This window comes from Cololabis saira, chromosome 6, assembly GCF_033807715.1.
Source record: "Cololabis saira isolate AMF1-May2022 chromosome 6, fColSai1.1, whole genome shotgun sequence".
NCBI lineage: Eukaryota > Metazoa > Chordata > Actinopteri > Beloniformes > Belonidae > Cololabis > Cololabis saira.
The window spans coordinates 7,878,053-7,894,293 of NC_084592.1; the positions used below are offsets into that span (position 1 = coordinate 7,878,053).

The 16,241-nt window shown below is 41.3% G+C and overlaps 3 protein-coding genes across 4 annotated transcripts in view; 2 read left to right on the top strand and 1 right to left on the bottom strand.

The window, feature by feature from the left end:
* The window catches only part of slc49a4 (solute carrier family 49 member 4), an 89,692-nt gene extending 78,269 nt beyond the window's left edge, over positions 1-11,423 (bottom strand). The window contains exon 1 of the mRNA XM_061723159.1: positions 11,009-11,423. Within this exon, the coding sequence (XP_061579143.1) occupies positions 11,009-11,300 (292 nt within the window). The 5' untranslated portion in view covers positions 11,301-11,423. The remainder of the gene's footprint in view (positions 1-11,008) is intronic.
* The window catches only part of hspbap1 (hspb associated protein 1), a 31,412-nt gene continuing 26,573 nt past the window's right edge, over positions 11,403-16,241 (top strand). The window contains exon 1 of the mRNA XM_061724300.1: positions 11,403-11,656. The gene's annotated coding sequence lies outside the window, so the exon portion shown is untranslated. The remainder of the gene's footprint in view (positions 11,657-16,241) is intronic.
* On the top strand, positions 11,852-14,417 carry LOC133446350 (inhibitor of growth protein 1-like). Of its 2 annotated transcripts, none has more exons than XM_061724364.1 (2): positions 11,852-12,210; positions 12,721-14,417. In XM_061724364.1, exon 2 carries the CDS (start codon positions 13,266-13,268, stop codon positions 14,337-14,339), a length of 1,074 nt encoding a protein of 357 aa, XP_061580348.1. In that variant the 5' UTR covers positions 11,852-12,210; positions 12,721-13,265; the 3' UTR covers positions 14,340-14,417. Both variants share the same exon structure in this region, with proteins under 2 accessions (XP_061580348.1, XP_061580349.1).

Consider the following 16,241-nt stretch of genomic DNA (forward strand, 5'->3'; position numbering starts at 1 on the left):
ATTGAAAATTAATCTGTTGCTTTTCCAGTAAAAAATCAATTTCAAAAATAAAGTAAATAAACTCTTATTAAATTATCAAACCTCAAGTAGAAGATTTGAAATGGCTATAGTTCTGCTAATTTATGAGTTGATTAACAATTTAAACATTTTACTTTTACCTTGCTGTTGACTGACAGACCGCTATAGCAATACAGCAGAACCAGTATATTACACAGAAAGGAGTTTTGATTTATTTTAGTTTAGCCTTACATTAGTGGACAGACTAACACCTGTTAATATGAAATAGTCCCGTCCAATAGAACAACAATCTGCTACCTCCAAAATCATCATGGAGATGAATTTGGCTTAAGGTTTTTCTCCCACTAGGGGAGTTTTTACCTGCCATTTTTGATGTTATGTTCATGTAATAATTGCTCGGGGGTCATGTTCTGGGTCTCTGGAAAGATCCTAGAGACAACTTCTGTTGTAATAAACTCTATATAAATAAAATTGAATTGAAAAATTAGCACCCGCTGTAACTAAGTCTCTGCTGAAAAAGGACCCGAAATGAAGAATTACAGGCCAATCTTAAATCTTCTATTTTTAAAGGAGCTTGAGGCTCCTTTTAAGAAATGAGACTCTCTAGCGCCACCCTTCACCACGACGGCCGTTGGGGGTACTGCAGCCAACAGTGAAGCCGGCACGGGAGAACGGGGAGAACGGGGAGAACGCGCATGCAGCGTCATGTGACGTCACATCCGCAGCCCAGCGCGGGAAACTCGGGACCAAATTGCAGCACATTTTGCAGCACACAGCCTGTTCAAGGCAAAGGAGAGATACACTAGAGGGCTCATTCTTTTTGGTTTGGAACGCTTCATCTGACATTATTACTAGAAAACTTAAAATGTATACAGATTTTTTTCATAAATCCTGCCACAATTCGGCCTCAAGCTCCTTTAATCATTTAAGATCATTGAAAAAGTTTTTTTAACAGATGAGTGAGTTTTTAGACAGAACCACAGCACTGAGACCGCTCTGAACCAAGTCAGAGCAGTCATCACTATCATGGAAGTCTATAGTGTTCCAGTGTTTAGTGACGTATGCTTGAATATGGACGGTGGACAAAGGTCAGTCTTAGTTTTACTGGATCTCACTGCTGCATTTGATACAGTTGACCACGATATATTACTGAAACGGCTGGAGAACTGGGCGGGTCTTTCCAGAACTGTACTACACTGGTTCAAAATCTACTTCCAGGCAGCCATTTCCATCTGCTTATCCGAGACCAAGTTGCTGGGGCAACACTCTTGAGCAGAGATGCCCAGACACTTCCTCCAGATGTTGCCTCTTCCAGGGGAGATTCTGAGGCATTCCCAGGCCAGTCGAGAGACTTGGTCTCTCCAGCGTGTCCTGGGTCTCCCCTGGGGGGACATGACTGGCACACCTCAAGGGAGGCAAAACAGATGTCCAAGCCACCTCAGCTGACTCCTCTCAATGTGGAGGAGCGGCAGCTCGACTCCGAGCTCCTCCCGGGTGACCGCACTCTTCACCCTATCTCTAAGGGAGCGTCCAGCCACCCTGCGGAGGAAACTCATCTCTAAGGGAGCGTCCAGCCACCCTGCGGAGGAAACATAGACGGATTACCGCATGGGCAAAGTGGGCGTGTGCCCAGGGCCCTGGAGCCAATGGGGGCCCTCGGCTTTCAAACATTTTGTTTTTTTTTATGTGTAAATTAAAATAAATTTACAAGCTCATAGGGCCCAATGATAGGGCCCCGTTTTGTGTGATACGTTCATATATAATCGTAAATTGTAGGCTATAATTACGATAAAATGTGCATTGTGCGGTCAGTGTAAACTAATTCTTACTTTACAACTGTCCTGAACGCATCAGGGCCGTGAGCCAGCGCTGATGGCTGTAAAGCCTGATTTATGGTTCCGCGTTAAATCGACGCAGAGCCTCCACGCATCGCTGCGTACCCTACGCCGTAGGATCTGCGTTGGTGTAACGCGGAACCATAAATCAGCCTTAACAGTTAGAGCCAATTTGCAGACTCGGCAAATTTGCGGCCATGAAAGAGATGAGCGCTAAACTTTAAAAGAGGATTAAGCATGTACAAAGTTTTATGGAAGAGTCAACTACCATTGGTGAGTTAGTGTAACCTTCATAAATAATTTCTTTATCAGAATGTTGTGGTATTCTTGACCACCTGCCTATTTGAATGAGCTGTGTGTTGTTTTCAACTAGACCGCCGAGTCTATTAGAGCTCAGAAATGATGTTATAGACCGCTGTGTCTATATCTATCTACATATACTGTGTAATGTTTTTTTTTTGTATTTAAACTGTATCAAAGATGGAACTGAGTCAGTCCGTGACTGAGTTTTCAGCGCCGTGTGATTGACAGCTGTGTGTGTGTGTGTGTGTGTGTTCTTCTGAACAAGTTTGTGACTTTACTCTGCTTTCTGCAGCATAGGCCTATAGGCTTAGCTCAATAAAAGTGAGAATAAATGTAGTTTGATGGGTAGGATGATGTTGTTGAACGTTAAAATGACTATCATAAGGGCCCATGGAGAATGCTCCGCCCCCTCTGTACTGAGACCCACGCTCCGACACTCCGCCATCCACAATCACACGGTTTGATTGTGGATTCTCTGCGCCATTGTGAGACCAAACTGAGTGCTTGGGGAGGCCATGCACCGTGCACGTATGATATTATTTTAGGTAGGGGCCCATAGCGAGTTTGTGTCCAGGGCCCGTGGTCATGATAATCCGTCCTTGGGAGGAAACTCATCTCGGCCGCTTGTATCCGCAATCTTATCCTTTCGGTCATTACCCAAAGTTCATGACCATAGGTGAGGGTAGGTGCGTAGATTGACCGGTAAATCGAGAGCTTCGCCTTTCGACTCAGCTCCTTCTTCACCACGACGGTCCGGTACACCGACCGCAAAACTGCGGACGCTGCACCGATCCGTCTGTCAATCTGACGCTCCATCGTTCCCCCACTCGTGAACAAGACCCCGAGATACTTGAACTCCTCCACCTGAGGCAGGACTTCTCCACCCACCCGGAGAAGGCATGCCACCCTTTTCCAATGGAGAACCCAAAAAAATGTAAATGTATTTGGAGAACAGAAAGCACTTTGTATGTGGAGTTCCCCAAGGCTCCATCCTGAGACCTCTGCTGTTTAACATTTACATGCTCCCACTGGCACAGATCATAAAGAACAACAAATTAAGTTACCATAGCTATGCAGATGACAGACAGATATATATATTACAATGTCACCGGGAGACCGAGGGCCTGTGCAGGCTCTTGGTAAATGCACTGAGGAGATTAATGGCTGGATGTGCCACAACTCTCTCCAGATAAACAAAACTGAAGCAATTGTGTTTGGAGTTAAAGTTCTTTTGTCTTTCTTTCTTTTTGTTTAGATTTTAAATCACTCTTTTTATTTTCTCATATGTGCTGATGTTTTAATGTCTCTGTAAAACACTTTTAATCACCGTGTTGTTGAACTGTGCTATATTAATAAACTTGCCTTGCAAAAGGAGATTAGAAGAAATATGGATGTGAAAGCTTTCATAAGCTATTTACTGTTGTATCAGACTGCAATATTTATACTCATGTAGCACCATCTGGACGTATGGGCCTACTAATACTAACTACAAAAAAGATATAATTCCTTGTATAATACTGCCTGAGTGACAGCAAAAATATGAACAAAACTCACATCATAGTGAACATGGAAGTCTTTACTTTCACTCACATGACAGTGACACACGATAAAAGGATTTAACTTTTCACTTGAGTTCCTGTTTCTTTTCTGGGTCTTTGAACGCTTTGACTTTCAAGCTATAATTACCATTGAGAGTGGATAGATATTTAAAAAGCAGTTAAACATGGTTTGAAATATATACTGACAACCCTAATTGGAAAAAGGTGGTCATAGTATCCCAATATTGTCCTATGGAGAATGTTGCAATACTTTTAAATTTTTTAGGTTTCAATTTAACTCAATTAAAATCAATCAAACCTGGAACAAACAATACAAATGACTACAGCAGGCAGTAAAACAAAATGTTGATCTCTTTACATCATCACTAAGAGGGAGTGTGAAAGTAAGTGGGGATGTAACAAGTGTACAACAAGTGCACATGTGGAAATCTATGATGGCTGGAGGACTGGTTGTAAACATAGGAATATATAACAAATATGGCAAAGGAACAGATGTACGTGACAAGACTAGCAATACTACGTGATGGTCTACAGATGAGTGAATATCTGCTGAAGTTTTGAAGATGCAAACCTTAGGCGTGATTGGAAACACCTGGCCCTGTGTTCCTTCATGCATAACAACTCCCACCTTTCCAAAATGGACTGAGCTGCTTTTCCACGAATCTGTTGTGTTTTAATACATTTTTGTTTGCCTATAACTTGAGCATTCTTTTTTGGCTTTCAAGCTGGGTAGAGAAAGATATTGGCCCTTTGCGCAGCCACACTTCTCTGAGAAATGTAATACTGACACCTCTGTTCCTGTTCGTGGAATGGATTTGAATGTCTTGTTTATGCCACTACATAAACTTGTCGTGCAGTGTTTCAGCACGAGGCTGCTCCTGCTGTGCACACGTGTCGCCCACTAAAGCCCCTTTCCTTTATACAGTTTTCATCTGGAATCGCACCGGCCTCAGGTGTTTTTCATGAGCTCCGTACCACCTCATTGTGGGTGAGGCCACGTTTCCACATAGCCGGGTATTTACAAAAAACAGATATTTCCCCCTCTACGTTTTGAAAAAAACACCATTTACACGAACCCACATAAATATGCAGTTAAGGGGTGCTAGGAGCAGCCAAACCTACAGGGGGCAGTGTAACAAGAAGCATAAAGTCACGCTAGCCAATTAGAATCCTGGAAAAAAACATCAACAAATGACACGAGTAACTTCCAGTTACTTCCAAGATGAACGAGAGTCTTTGGTTTGGAGTGACAGAGAAGTGGAGTTACTTTTAAGTGTGATTTTAGAATATAAAACAAGTAAACAAGCAAACAAATTGTAAACACAGGTCGCACACATGACGCTGGTGACGTTTCTGTCTCATAATGTGACGTTCTGAAGCCTAAATGTCCGTTTCTCTCTGTTTACAAGCAAACGGTAAGATGGAGTTTTTGCAAATCTCCACTTTGGCTGGAGTTTTCAGAAATGATTGTTTTTGGTGACTTTGAGCTTCGTTTTCGTGTAAACGAACGGCCAAAACGCATGAAAACACCACAGTTTTTGCTACGTGGAAACGGGGCCTCAGACATTCATAGCAAGGTAGCCCGATACGTGTTGCCCCACCGCACTCCCTCAGGATGCTGCCGTCGGCCATGAGGCACAGAAAAGAGTCGACCTCCTCGTTACACCACAGAGTAGGTTTATTTTTGCCATACCAAAGTGTAGTTGTAGAGTAAATATAGCAGTCGCTGTTGCCGGGTGTAACGGAGTTGCTCTCGTGACTCATTAGAGACATTACTCTCTAGCCAATCATAAGCCCGCAGCCTTGTGATGTTGCATTTTCAGCCTGATTCAGCTCGGTTGGAACACCGGTCAAGTAGGTTAGAAAAAAGGGGGTTCTAGCCCCTACTATCACCTAGTGGAAAACCCCTGAAACCAGCGGCAGCTGCTGGTCTTTTAAGGAGGGGAAGCTCATTTTTGCCTTACATCATAAATTGTGTCAGTTTATTTGTATGTGAATTCTACCCTCCGTTCCGGCTGTGAATGCTTTGCAACGGTGGAGCGGCTACAGCAGCACCCGCTGCTCGTTGGGGACAATAACTGTCGAGCAACAGAAGTCAGAGTCTCCAATAAACACCAGTAGTCTCCAAACACCAGAAACAAGTGGCTGAGTGTGTTGCTTATCGTTTTAACAAAGACAAAAGTCACTACGACGATTTCCAAACTCTCCAGATCAACTCGGAATGACGGAACGAAGCTACAAAAATTCTCCGGCAGTGTTTATATCTCAAGATCGCTGATTCGCTCATTTCGCTCTCAATCAGAAAGGGATTCATCCTCAGACAGATCATCCAATCATCATGCAGAAGCGCTGCGTCCAGGCCAGCCGAGGCCACGCCCACTGCCCCATAGACCTCCAGAGAAGCTGAGCTTCCGATGGGCGGGACAAAACCGAGCATTTATCCAATGACGGTGTGTTTGGCTGCAGTGGAACAACCCACTCCAGCTTCATAGACGCTGAGTTTCTGCACGAGAAGCTGCAGGAATGAATGAAAAGGAAGTCGCATCTGTGACTGTGATAAGAGGCCGATTCTGAACTAAAGGCGATCACGTTCTAGCGCATATATAGTCAATGAAATGTAAACACAACAGTACATATTTGACCACTTATTTTTTGACATTTTAGAGGAAGCTGAGCTTCCCTTGCAGTCTTAGAGGAATCGCCACTGCCTGAAACAGAGTAGAGTCGAGCCGAGCCGAGTAGGTACTAGAGATGCACCGATCAATGGGCAACCGATCGGTATCGACCGATAATGCCCCTATCGGTTTTGATCAGTGTTCTCAAAATAATAGTTCAAAGCAGGCCGATCCGATGACGTTTACAATAACAACCCGCCGCCCGCTCGTGCGTTCCCACAGCTCAGACCCAGGTGTCCCAAGGGGGCATGACCAGCCTTGCCAGTATAGGAGTTTTACAACGTCCGAAAAGGACAACAAATTTGGAGTTTACAAGCTGCAAAGGAAATACCCCGAGGCCGATTTTTATAAAAGAATTTCAACACAATGAAGCTGATAAGACATTTGAAAGTTTCTCAAGTCAAGGACTATATAAAGAACAGGAGCATTCACGGGTGACATTTGTAGCTCTAGTGTGAAGAGTTTTGCTTCACTCATAAGTTTCCTCACATGCGGTGGATGCTACCGCTAAAGCTTTAGAAAACCTTAATAATTCATAATTAATTTTTCATTTTAAGATGTATTCCTTTTTCCTCAAGAAAACTAAGGTTTATAGTTTACATCTTGTATCAACTCTAAGAGAGTGACATGTCTGCTGTTGACCGCGTTAGTGTAGTGCACGTTGTGTTGTACACATTTAATACCACAGGAAAGCTTACGTTAATAAGCTACATGATTCTAAATCATCTCTAAGAGTGTCTAATGTGAAATATTGCACATTGCCTAAGCCAGCAATAAAACAGTGGTCAATTCATGATACTTTCTCATCTCCTAATTTAGATATCTAATAATACAATGTCAGTGTTGTGTACATGAGACAACCATATTGACTTTTTTACAGATTTCACACTGTGATCGATGATCGGCAGTATCAGGATCGGCAGATACTGATTTTGGTGATCGGCCCTCAAAATCCTGATCGGTGCCTCTCTAGTAGGTACTAGTGGAAATGACCTACAAGAGCGTTTCTGTGATGCCGAGTAACAATCTTGCAGGTTAACATGTCTGGGGCGATGTTCCTTCTATTTGGCGTTTCCGCCGTTACCACTGCTGAGGCAAGGACGAGATGAGGTTGAGCGGGATTTTCCAGAAGTGAGTACAGACCGCGCTACGACACGCATCACGGTTGGTGCCACTTCTGTTCCTGAGCCCAAGTCAGGGAACAACACAACAGAGCCAGGTCTTGACACTCCCAGTATGCACTGATTCCCCAAAATGTAATAAGCAGTATTAAAAAAAAAACTGCACATCTGCAGGATAAAGAGAATTCAAAAAACCTTGGATGATGTCATACTTCCAGATACATTTCCCACATGCATGCTGGATATTTATTTACCCAGCGCCATAACATGATGTCAACTTTGTAACAATGTGACCAGTCAGACCAGTTTGCGGTACTGCTTACCTTGCATGCTCAATATGCAGTTTTAACAAAATGTCACAAGTCCTGCATGCTCATCATGATCAATATTTTTTTTTTTTTTCATAGGAATGTAAATTAATCTGGTTAAATCGTAGTGGGGAAAAAAACACTAATCAATAAAAATAAATGTCCAAAGATTAATCAATAATGGTCATGATCATCAAATATCTAAAGTGAAAAGAGAGAATTTACAAATGTTTATAAATGTCCACAGGAGCAAAATTGTAAAGGTCATGAAAGGCACTCTGGAATCTGCTCCTCTGTTTTCAGACTAACAGGTAACTAACATGGAGATGTACATAAGTACCCGCACCTCCCCCTTTACCAACATTTTGGTACAGTTCACTGAAGAGGAAAGGGTTGTTGCTCAGCACTTTTTTGCTGAAGTAGTTTTTTGGGGTTTCACATATTCAAGCATTTTTATGCCCTTATCCATACTTTTTCAAAATGTACTCATACTATATAATTTCTTTCTGTAGAAGACTTTTGTGTAACACCAAGTGACATTTTTGGTCCCAACAGCCAGATAACTTTGAAATAACCACTGTCCAAGGTTAAAGTACAGATGACCATATAAGACAGTTATACGTTACACAAAGCCTTAGTAACCTATTTCAGAGAAACTAACTTCTGCAAACAGGCCTTTTAAGCTTTACAACATCCAACTGACTGGGTCAGCATTCTGTGACAGTTCCTCCACCATGAGAAAATACAGTTTATGTGCGTCATTCATTGAGCCATATATATTTCCCAGTATTTCAAGTTCTCTTCAGCATGACATGATATTATTTTATAAATCTCCTTGGAAATAACAAACATTGCGTTGAGCAGTGGCGCTCAAAACAGTTTCTACCTCTGGGGAAAGAGCACCTTTCAGCTGGGAACAAAGCATTTTCCCAAATGACAAACTGAAGCCAAGACAAGCGAGTCAATATCAACAAGTGCTCGAATGATGTACACAGAAATATGCAGATGTCCACGGTCGGCATTCATGCATACATTTTAAACAAAGTCACAGCACTGTATAATGTTACCAGTAAGGTGGATATAAAGTAATCTCTAGAGGTCTCACGAGGAACTCTGCAGCTTATTAGTAACAATTTTCTACCAGTTACTGAAAGAAGCAAGCAGGTTGTGACAAACCTACAATTAAATCAGGCAAATAAAACTCTCAGAAGACTTAACTGCTGAGTAATCAGCGTCACAAGACGTAATACTATCATTCCTTGGCAAGTGTTTGCTTGTTTGGAATCTAGCTGATGAGTTGTTGCTATGTTAATCCTGTGATTTGGTCATCTGACAGTTTAGTGACGTTATTATGTACTTTATGTCAGTCAGGCAACGCTGAGGAAGTGGGCAGGTAGAGTGCACTCTGACTCAGAGATTCAAGCCAAGAGCATTTCCTTAACATCACCGAATACCACTCAATAAATTATTCTGTCATTAGTGAATAAGAAAAGTAGCAAAAGAGATTATTATTAGATAAGTATTAAAAGTTGTTCAAAACGTACCCATCTTACCAACAGTCTTGGCTCATATGGCTCTGACTCACAAACCGTAATGCTGGACACAGATAAACCCTTCTCTGCAAACTGAAATTGATTTAAAAGTTGATAAAGGAAAATCAAGTTATGATATAAGTAAATCACTAGCAAAAATGTCCACCATTTGTCATTTTTGGCATCCTAAATATGAGAAATGATTGCTGCTTTCCATGTTATACCTTTACAGTTATATTTATATTGGACTTTGGAATTGGGAAATGTGTTATGTCCATCAGTTTGTAGGGCAGTGCAATTCGAAGCAACATTTAAGAAGATTTTCATTTTTTACAATATTGGCCTGACAAATTAAGTTCCCAGGCAAATCTGCTTTCTCGTCTGTTTAAGTCACCAAAACAACAACACAGACAGATTTTATGAATTTGATACCAGCAATCGGAAAAAATACATGACCAGGGTGAATATATGTTGCAATAGCAAAAACCCCTATAATAAGTAAACCGAAAGATAAGTGCGTTTTGGAACAGAACACATCCTTTACAGTCTTGGTTTCCAGGCAGAATCGCTCAACTTGTTTGTGTTTTATTTATCAAACCATTTGACATTGCCCTGGAAGCAGTGGCGCTACCAGTGGGGCCCCCCATGGCCCCACCTACAAATTTGCTGGCCACCCCACTGGCCTCAATAAAAAAAAAAAAAAAAAACACTTGCCGGTCACATAGATTCTATCGTCAGTTATGTGTTTCATCCCAAATCATTTGGGCAAAATGCATATCAGTAGGCGTTTCTTTAAGTATTTCTGAGCCTAATAATATATATATATATATATATATATATATATATATATATATTAAAATAAATATATGATATAATAAAATATATATGATATATTAAAAATGCATATATATATGCCTTAGGTTTTTACCAACATGTTATTAACCATTAATATATATGCAGACAAGTATTTCTGAGCCTGTATACTACAACGTATTAGGGCCATGCAGGAAAAAAAATATTTGATAGGGCAAGATTTTTTTTTATTGTGCACTTTGAGAAAAAAGTTGAAATGTCGAGATTAATGTTGAAATACAATTTCAAGAATAAAGTCGAAATTTCGTGAATAAAGTCGAAATTTCGCCTTTTTTCTCAACATATCGACTTTTTTCTCAAAATTGTACTTAAACATTAATCTCGACATTTCAACTTTTTTCTCAACATTTTGATTTTTTTCTTGAAATTTTACTTCAACATTAATCTCGACATTTCAACTTTTTTAGAAATTGTATTTCAACATTAATCTCGACATTGACTTTTTTCTCGAAGTGCACAATAAAAAAAATCTTCTCCTCTCAAATATTTTTTCTCCTGCATGACTTTTTTCGACTTTTTTCTTGAAATTGTACTTCAATATTAATCTCGACATTTCGACTTTTTTCTCGAAGTGCATAATGAAAAAAAAATCTTTCTCCTCTAAAATATTATTTGTATTTTTCTCCTGCCACTCTCTCCGTATACAACAGTATAATAAAGTCCTGTTTCGGTGTCCACATCAATAATTTAAGTGGCCCCCTCTGGCCCCCCCTAGTAACCAGTTCTGGAGTCGCCCCTGCCCCAGATGTCTCTCCGGGACACGGTGTCCCAGATCAGCGCTCACCTTTCTTATCCATCAGCCACATGAACAGCAGCCAGGGGATGAAGCCCACCGGGCCCCACAGCACCAGCACCGCGATGTCGGACTGTGTGAACCCGTAAGCGTGAGCGGCAGAGTTCTGAATGGGCCCCCAGAAGTTCCACACCATGCCCTGCATTAGCGCCAGCAGCGAGAACAGACTCAGCACCAGCCAGCGCCGCCCGTACACGCGGCTCACCGCCGGGCTGTTGGTGGCCGCGTAGGACGGCACCAGCAGCGGCTCCCGCTCCGCCTCGCTGCTCGGACCGGCACCCATACCTAACCTGTCCGTTGGCTCCGATTCAGGGCCAAAACTCCGGATTTTAATGGCGAAAACAGAGCTGACGCCAGTCTGAGGTTTCGTCAACCACACAAACAAAACAGACGACACTGTATTGGTGTGACGTCACTCCGCTGCGCATGCGCGGACGGAAATGGAAGCTGGTGGAAACTGTCGTTCGTGAGCCGCCATTTTGGTTCAACTGGCGCATAGATTCGGCGAGGTTTTTGCAGTGTGTACGGATCCAAAATGGAGTAGTTTCACAGCAGTGTTACAAATGTCACGTGACACCGTTTGGTGTCATGTGATGTTTGTTTACATCCGGTAGAAGCACAGCTGCACGTGTACGGGAGGTGAGTCCAGGGAGCTAGTTAGTTAGCTCTTCTTATATGTTCTCACGCACACACAAACATCTATGTATACAGGGTTTTCACCGACGTCACGAAATGGGCGGTACCGCGACCCGGCAGCCATTGCGGAGGCATTATCTGTAGGCAGAGTGGAGGCTCTGGAGGGCGGGAGGTTGAACTACAATAACAAAGCTAACATGTAAAATTTGACCATGTCAAAACCACGGAAAACCTCGGCAAAACGTGGGGAAGATACCCGATACCGGGAAGGACTTGGTCCTCCAGAAAGGGCGAGGTATAAAGATAAATTAAACCTTTTAGGTGGCCATGATCCGTACGAGCTGGAGCAAACAACGTGGACCACGGATGACCCGACTATTCTGCCAAAGATTCAATATCCTGACATCGTGAATTACCTAATTTTTTCCCCAAGCCCATACACAGCTGAGGATCTAAAAGCCTACAAAGGTTTGGAAGCTTATAACCAGATGGTGTGCGGATGGGTGAGAGAGCTGATGTATCAACAACTCCATGAACGGTGCATCGTGAAAGCTAAGGTAACGTCGTTAATAGATCAACTTATCTTTTGCATCTAGAATTATATAATCTATAATTACACATTTTTTTAAACCAGGCTCTGACATTTTTTGGTTCCATTTGTACACTGTCAGGGTTACAGACTTGTAAGGGTCAATTTAGACCCTCCAAAATGAACCCACAGAGTCCTTGCCATCCACTTAGAGAAGCCCTGGTGTAGTGATTCTCTATATTATTATTCCAAGGATATCCAGTTTGATGCAATACTCAACAACCATAACCACTGTCATCTACAGATCACACTAATTATTTTAACACAGTATGAGAGTTAAGGCTTCATTATGTTAAATTGGTTCCATTTGGACACTCAAATCAGTCGACCTCCTCAAACTCAAAGACCCCTGGGGGCTGACCCCACTATGAAATGACAGTGATATAAGCCTACATGGTGTCATTTATTTAAAAAAGTAATTGATGAGTTATATGTTATTCTTGCAAGCTTATATTTGTTTTTCTTGTCTTTTATTCAGGTGCTTCATTCTCAGTCAATAAGAGAAACCCCTCTGGAACCATGGGTCATTGCTGAGAAGTCGGGTCGGATTCTTGGAGCCCACTGTACGTGTGTTGCTGGTCTCGGAGAAGTGTGCACACACGTTGCTGCATTGTTGTTTCTGATTGAAGAAATTATAAACTTGAGGGACTCAAAGACAGTGACCCAGGAAAAGGCATATTGGATGTTGCCTACTGCCTTGTCAAAGGTGGAGTACAAGGAGTGTGAAAATATTGACTTCACTGCAGCTAAGACCTATAAAGTAAAATAGCAGAGAGAAATAGTGGTGGTCATGTACACAAACAAACACAACAAAGTGCTAGTGATCACTCTATCAAAATAAGTAAAACACCAAAGCCAACTAGTCATGAATTGTCGTCATTATTTAGTGCTTTAAGCACAAGTGGAACAAAATCTGCTATTTTGTCACTGATAGAGCCTTATTCAGACAGTTTTATTCCAAAACCCATAGGTGAAAACTTTCCAGTGGTGTTGACTGAATTGCGAAACGAAGGAGCAGTTCACATGGACTACAGTGATGTTTTGTCTATTTGCAATGATATTAATATTTCAGTATCTGAGGAGCAAGCAAGGGCAGTTGAGGTAGCTACAAGGGATCAAGCTTCCTCTAAACTATGGTTTAGATTCCGTGCTGGCCGAATTACAGCATCTAAAATGAAAACTGCATGCTGCACTGATCCAAACAAACCAGCACAGAGCCTCATCAAAAGTGTATGCTATCCTGAGTCATACAAATTCACCTCAAAAGCCATGACCTGGGGATGTGATCACGAGACATTTGCACGTGATATCTTCATAAATGACCATAAGAAACGTCATGAAAATGTGAAAGCGGAAAACACAGGTTTCTTTATAAATCCAAGTGTGCCGTTCTCGGGAGCTTCCCCAGATGGACTTGTTTCTTGTGATTGTTGTGGTGTCAGTGTAATTGAAGTTAAATGTCCTTTCTGTGTCAAAAACGACATGGTAGATTGTGTATCCTACTTGGAGAAAGATGATGATGGAAAACTAAAACTAAATAGAAAGCATCAGTATTTCTACCAGGTGCAAACTCAACTTGGAGTGTGCAAACTGGAATCTGCCTATTTTGTTGTTTGGACAGAGAAAGATTTGCATGTTGAACTAATTACATTTGATGAAGAGTTCTGGGACACGATATGCAAGAAAAGCAAGCGCATTTTTGACACAGCCATTATGCCAGAGTTAGTTGGCAAATACTACACTAGGCTTTCATCTACCATGGCTGGTTCCTCACAACCTGATGTAGCTATATCTGTTTCTTCAGAGCCTTTAGTAGCCTTATCTCTTTCCTCACAACCTGGGGCACATGCCTCTGATGAATCACATGGTTCTGATTGTGCCACAAGTGCCAGTCAGCAAGAACAGACCTACTGCTTCTGTGACCAGGTTGAATTTGGTAAAATGATTTGTTGTGATTATGACAAATGTCAGATTCAATGGTTTCACTATTCATGTGTTAATGTTCAAGTTGCACCTAAAGGTAAATGGTATTGTCTTAACTGCCGTAAGTTACCTCAGTTTTTGTCAAAAAGGGCCAGGGCAAGTAAAAAAACGTAGAAAATGAAAGGTAAAAAAAAAACCAGTAGGCCACTGTTGTGTAGTTAAGCACTGCATGCATTTTGTTGTTATACTGGTGTGTTATACTGGTGTGTTTTGGTATTTAAACATAATGTACCTTTGAGAAAATTCTATTTATTTTGTACTTTATTCAAAATTTAAGTGCCATTGGTATGCTTTTGTGACAAATAAAGCTGTCAAACTCAGGTTATATACAGGTGTGTAGTTATTCAAGTGTTGTGATGATGATTCACGGTTTCAAGTAATGTCTTCTCATAATTCTATGCTGTTGTATCACACAAAACAAACCAATCTTTGGGCCGTAAAAGGTCTTTATCAATAAATCATTATTGATACATCTATGCAGATGTTAACATTTTTAACACAGTATTTTTTTTTTACTTTTTTAAAAAGCTACCAAAATAAGAGTCAGAGAGAACGAAGGCCTCAAATGGTCAACGAATACTAAGGAATGCCTCATACGGCTATAAGAAATATGAATTACTGAGCGAATGGCTCATACAGCTATAAGAAATAAGTCAGTAAAGGACCCACGAATCACTGTAGAGCACTTGTTTTTTATTCTTTTCCATTCAGAATAAGACAAGTGTGTGTGTAATATATATATATAAAAAATAAAAAAATAAAAACATCTGCTACTTAGTCAAAATCAACAATTGTTGGGCAAAGGTTCACCAGAGCACAACACACAAGTGCAATCTTGTCTATGGTACAATACCCATCACTGTCCTTGCACATCAAAAAATCAATTGGCAATGTCCCACCCAAAATACTATATTTTTGGCGCACACTACCAATGACACGCTCAACATGGATTCTAACATTAGCAATCTTCCTTGTGGTCTCAAGGTCAACCGGTGCCAGCTGTGTTTTCCCACGTGTAAATGCTGGTATTTTCAATTGCGCCATCCTGCATCCTAATGTAGACTGAATATTAAAACCACGGTCAGCAAGGACTAAGTCACCAGGAATAATTTTTGTCAAAAAGCCACAGTTTTCAGTAATGTATTTATCACTCACTCTTCCTCCCCATGCCTTTGAAATGTATGAGACTGTGCCTTGTGGTGTTATACCAATTAGAAACTTGACTGTGTTGTGATGCTTATAGGAAGACCATGTCATTGCTCTGGCTATAAGGTTAGATGGTCGGTCAATGAAAATCTCAAAGCAGTCAATAATAACAACACATTTCTTCCCAAAGTGTTTCCTGAATTGCATTGGCATTGTTTTTTGTAACTCTTCTCTTTCTGGCCATATAATGAGTGGTTTCAAACGAATAAACATAACATCTGTTACATCAGTGACTACCCTAGAAGCAGTGGAAAGTGACACGTTAAACAGATATGACAGGAAGGTTGTAGACACATTAAGTCTTAGCCGCATTAATGTCAGCATCAGCTGCTTGAATGGATCGAGGGCTTTCTTAACAGGGAGGTGGGGACAAAGGTAGGTGTACAGTACAAACAATAACTGCCATGTTGGAAGGCCAGTGAAGAACAATACCTTTTCATCTTTATCTTTAAATGAATTTTGGTCATAATAAGTAGACAAGCGTGCCACATCAGAACGCAACTCCATGTTCTCTGTTCTTAAAACTTGTAGTTCTCTGTTCATTGACTCGATAAATTCACTGGTCAGGTCAGTCTGAGTCCCTACACTGCACACACCATCAGCATCATAAGCATCATCAGCGTCATCAACATCATTATCATCATCATTATCATTATCAGCAGCAGCATCAATTCTCTGGGTTCTATTCAGACGACGACGGTGGCGTGATGTTCCAGACTCTTTAGGTGGCTGAAGTTCTTGTCCTGTCATGGCAATCGATGGGACCCAATCTGGATCATCTTTATAGTACAGGCCTGCACGTTTACCTGC

Bases quoted from the DNA above. Each gene is read 5' to 3' on its own strand.
- LOC133446350 (XM_061724364.1), top strand. From the start codon at position 13,266: ATGGACTACAGTGATGTTTTGTCTATTTGCAATGATATTAATATTTCA.